The 4,483-nt window shown below is 55.7% G+C and overlaps 1 protein-coding gene across 1 annotated transcript; it reads left to right on the forward strand.

The window, feature by feature from the left end:
* Nucleotides 1-9: 9 nt before the first annotated feature.
* ZNF574 (zinc finger protein 574) lies at nucleotides 10-4,483 on the forward strand. The gene has a single exon (XM_006103581.3). It carries the CDS (start codon nucleotides 1,561-1,563, stop codon nucleotides 4,231-4,233), a length of 2,673 nt encoding a protein of 890 aa, XP_006103643.1. The 5' UTR covers nucleotides 10-1,560; the 3' UTR covers nucleotides 4,234-4,483.

Genomic DNA, 4,483 nt, shown 5'->3' on the forward strand with positions numbered 1-4,483 from the left:
GGGTGCCCTAGAAAGAGGAGGTAGTCCTTTGGAAAGTATAGGGAATTAGGTCAGGTGAAGAGTGGAAATTGGAGGAGTTTAGGGTGTTGAGAGAGATCTGTTCTGGGGTCGTGGAGGGTGTCTGGGTATCACTGGAATGAGAATGACCGGTTACGTTAAGTTGATAAGAAGTTGGGGGTCTGGGTATCCCCAGAGTATTTAATACTGGCTGGTGAGGGAATCTGGATGTGAGGAAGGGGGATCTGGCTCTTCTCTGTCATTGTTAAAGTGGAGGTCAAGGGGAGTTCTGCATAAGAAGAAAGGTTCTGTGTATCCCTAAAGGGGACCTGGGCGTGGAAGGGTCTATGTGTGAAAGGAGGTCAAGCTATTAGATATCCCTGAATTGGGTTAGTGTGTGTGCGGGATCTTTCTGCAAATAAGGGGAATTCAATTGATATGAAGAGGGGGCCTGAGCATCCCTGGAATGAGTTATTGTGGGAGGGGGTCTTTTTGCAAAGAATAGGTAAGGTTAATAATGTGAAAGGGGGTCTGGGAACCCCTGAATGGGTTAGGGTGGTTGTAAATGAAGACAAGGGGTCTAAATCAATGTTAAGAGGGGATTTGGGTATCCCAGAGGGAAATTAGAATTGCAGATGAGGTCTCAGTGCAAAGAAAAGGTGATTGATGTGAAGAGTGTCTGGGTACCCTGGAGATATGTTAGGGTGGTGGGAAGGGTCTAGTTATGAAAAATGGGTTAGGTATTTGTGAAGATGGGTCTGGATATTTTGGATAAGGGGTCAAGGTTGGGGGAGAGGGCCTTTATTTAAAGAGGAGGGAGGACCTGGGTATCATGGGGAAGTGGTTAAGTAGGAAAACCTAGGTATGGAGATGGATTAGGCCAATGTGAGAAAAGTTGATTGGAGAAAGGGATAGTTTGGTGTGAAGATCCTGGGCACCAGAGGGAGAGAGAGTGGATAGCAAGGGTTGTGTGTAAAGGAGAGGAGTTGCGCAATGTGAGGGTGCTTACAGGTGTGGGGCATGGGGAAGTTTGAGTGATCTAGGTGTAAAAAGAGGTTCAGAGTCTCGGGGAGGGAGCAGAGGAAGAGCAAGACTGGAAAAAGTGGGTGGTTAAACCCTTTGTGGACTCCCCTGGGAGTGGAAATGGATAGTGAGTTGGTAGGGAGAGGAGTCAGTGGAAGGAGGTCTGAGTGGAGAGGACAAGGGTTCCTGTGTGATGGGTGGGGCCTTGGGCCAGCTTTGAGGCATGGGAGAATGAGGGATTGGACAGGTTACAGGGATTGGGTGGGTGGAGTTTGATTCTAGTTGATTCAGTAGATTCACCAGGAATGGACTGCTGGGAAGATTTTTGTGCTTGGTGCCCTTGTGTGTTGGGAGAGGAAAGATTGTTAGGAAGAGAGGTGGGAGTGGAAAATGGAAGCAAGAAGTTAGAAGGGGATATAGATCTAGGTGGGGGGATGGTAAAGGGAAAGAATCATTCCTGAGAAGGACTGAAGAAGCAGTGGCTTAGTTGTGATTTTCCCCCAAATCTCCCCTTTCCCAGCCCAGGGCCTTGCTGCCGCCATGACTGAAGAGTCAGAGGAGACGGTCCTGTACATTGAGCATCGCTTTGTCTGCTCTGAGTGCAACCAGCTCTATGGATCCCTGGAGGAGGTGCTCATGCACCAGAATTCCCATGTGCCCCAGCAGCACTTTGAGTTGGTGGGTGTGGCTGACCCTGGAGTCACTGTGGCCACAGAGGCAGCTTCTGGCACAGGCCTCTATCAGACTGTGGTGCAGGAGAGCCAGTACCAGTGCCTGGAATGTGGGCAACTGCTGATGTCCCCTAGCCAGCTCCTGGAGCACCAGGAGTTGCACCTAAAAATGATGGCACCTCAGGAGGTAGTGCCAACTGAATCGCCACCCAAGGTGCCCCCCCTGAGCTCCAGTACCATCCACTATGAGTGTGTTGATTGCAAGGCTCTCTTCGCCAGCCAGGAGCTCTGGCTGAACCACCGGCAGACGCACCTCCGGGCCACTCCCACCAAGCCTCCAGCCCCAGTTGTCCTAGGATCCCCCATGGGCCAGGCCCGTGTGGCTGTGGAACACTCATACCGTAAAGCAGAAGAGGGTGGGGAAGGGGCAGCTGTCCCTTCTGCTGCTGCCACCACTACTGAGGTGGTGACTGAGGTGGAACTGCTCCTCTACAAGTGCTCTGAGTGCTCCCAGCTCTTCCAGTCGCCAGCTGACTTTCTGGAGCACCAAGCCACCCACTTCCCTGTTCCTGCCCCAGAGTCTGAGGAGCCTGCCTTGCAGCAGGAGACCCTGGCCCCATCACCTGCAGAGGTGGCTGTGACTCAGCCTGATCCCCTGCCATCCTCTGACCACAGTTACGAACTGCGCAACGGTGAAGCCATTGGGCGTGATCGGCGGGGGCGCAAGGCCCGGAGGAACAACAGTGGAGAGCCAGGTGGGCCAGCCACCCAGGAGCTCTTTTGCTCAGCCTGTGATCAGCTCTTTCTTTCACCTCATCAGCTACAGCAGCACCTGCGGAGTCACCGGGAAGGTGTCTTTAAGTGCCCCCTGTGCAGTCGTGTCTTTCCCAGCCCTTCCAGTCTAGACCAGCACCTTGGAGATCACAGTAGCGAGTCTCACTTCCTGTGTGTGGACTGTGGCCTGGCCTTTGGCACAGAGGCGCTCCTTCTGGCCCACCGGCGAGCTCACACCCCAAATCCTCTGCATTCATGTCCATGTGGAAAGAACTTTGTCAACCTCACCAAGTTCCTTTATCACCGGCGTACCCATGGGGTGGGAGGTGTTCCTCTACCCACAACACCAGTCCTACCAGAGGAGCCTGTCATTGGTTTCCCTGAGCCAGCTTCAGCAGAGACTGGAGAGCCAGAGGCTCCGGAGCCCCCAGTGTCTGAGGAGAGCTCAGCAGAACCTGCTGCCCCAGGTACCTACCGTTGCCTCCTGTGCAGCCGTGAATTTGGCAAGGCGTTGCAGCTCACCCGGCACCAACGTTTTGTGCACAGGCTAGAACGGCGCCACAAGTGTGGCATTTGCGGCAAGATGTTCAAGAAGAAGTCTCATGTGCGCAACCACCTGCGCACACACACGGGCGAACGGCCCTTCCCCTGCCCAGACTGCTCTAAACCTTTCAACTCGCCTGCCAACCTGGCCCGCCACCGGCTCACGCACACAGGGGAGCGGCCCTACCGGTGTGGGGACTGTGGCAAAGCTTTCACCCAAAGCTCTACATTGAGGCAGCATCGCCTGGTGCATGCCCAACACTTCCCCTACCGCTGCCAAGAGTGTGGAGTGCGTTTTCACCGCCCCTACCGCTTGCTCATGCACCGCTACCACCACACTGGCGAGTACCCCTACAAGTGTCGCGAGTGCCCCCGCTCCTTCCTGCTGCGCCGGCTGCTGGAGGTGCACCAGCTTGTGGCCCATGCTGGGCGCCAGCCCCACCGCTGCTCATCCTGTGGGGCTGCCTTCCCTTCCTCACTGCGGCTCCGTGAGCATCGCTGTGCAGCTGCTGCTGCCCAGGGCCCACGGCGCTTTGAGTGTGGCACCTGTGGCAAGAAAGTGGGCTCAGCTGCTCGGCTACAAGCACATGAGGCGGCCCACGCAGCTGCTGGGCCTGGAGAGGTCCTGGCTAAGGAGCCCCCAGCCCCCAGGGCCCCACGGGCAACTCGCACACCAGTTGCCCCCCCAACGACCCTTGCAGGCACTGCTGCTGCGGCCCCTGCGGCCCCTGCCCGACGCCGGGGCTTAGAGTGCAGCGAATGCAAAAAGCTGTTTAGCACAGAGACATCACTGCAGGTGCACCGGCGCATACACACAGGTGAGCGGCCATACCCATGTCCAGACTGTGGCAAGGCCTTCCGTCAGAGTACCCATCTGAAGGACCACCGGCGCCTGCACACAGGTGAGCGGCCCTTTGCCTGTGAAGTGTGTGGCAAGGCCTTTGCCATCTCCATGCGCCTGGCAGAACATCGCCGCATTCACACGGGTGAAAGGCCCTATTCCTGCCCCGACTGTGGCAAGAGCTACCGTTCCTTCTCCAACCTATGGAAACACCGCAAGACCCACCAGCAGCAGCATCAGGCAGCTGTGCGGCAGCAGCTAGCAGAGGCAGAGGCTGCTGTTGGCCTGGCAGTGATGGAGACTGCAGTGGAGGCGCTGCCTTTGGTGGAAGCCATTGAGATCTACCCTCTGGCTGAGGCTGAGGGAGTCCAGATCAGTGGCTGACCCTGCCAGCTTCCCTCTTCAGAAGCACCATGCCCTGTTGCTGAAGAACCCCCTCCAACATCCCCTTAAATTTCTGTACAGTGCCCCTTCACCCTTCCCAACTGCTATGTAAATTCTGTAACTGGATTTATTCTCTTATGAGGAGTGTTCTGGGGTCCCTAATATGCATAAAAGTGCCCCTCACCCTTCCACTTGTTAGCACTGGTGGCCCCAAAGTGAAATAGTCATTAAAAACTGATTTGGACATTCA

This window comes from Myotis lucifugus, unplaced genomic scaffold (genome assembly GCF_000147115.1).
Source record: "Myotis lucifugus unplaced genomic scaffold, Myoluc2.0 scaffold_493, whole genome shotgun sequence".
Classification (NCBI taxonomy): Eukaryota; Metazoa; Chordata; class Mammalia; order Chiroptera; family Vespertilionidae; genus Myotis; species Myotis lucifugus.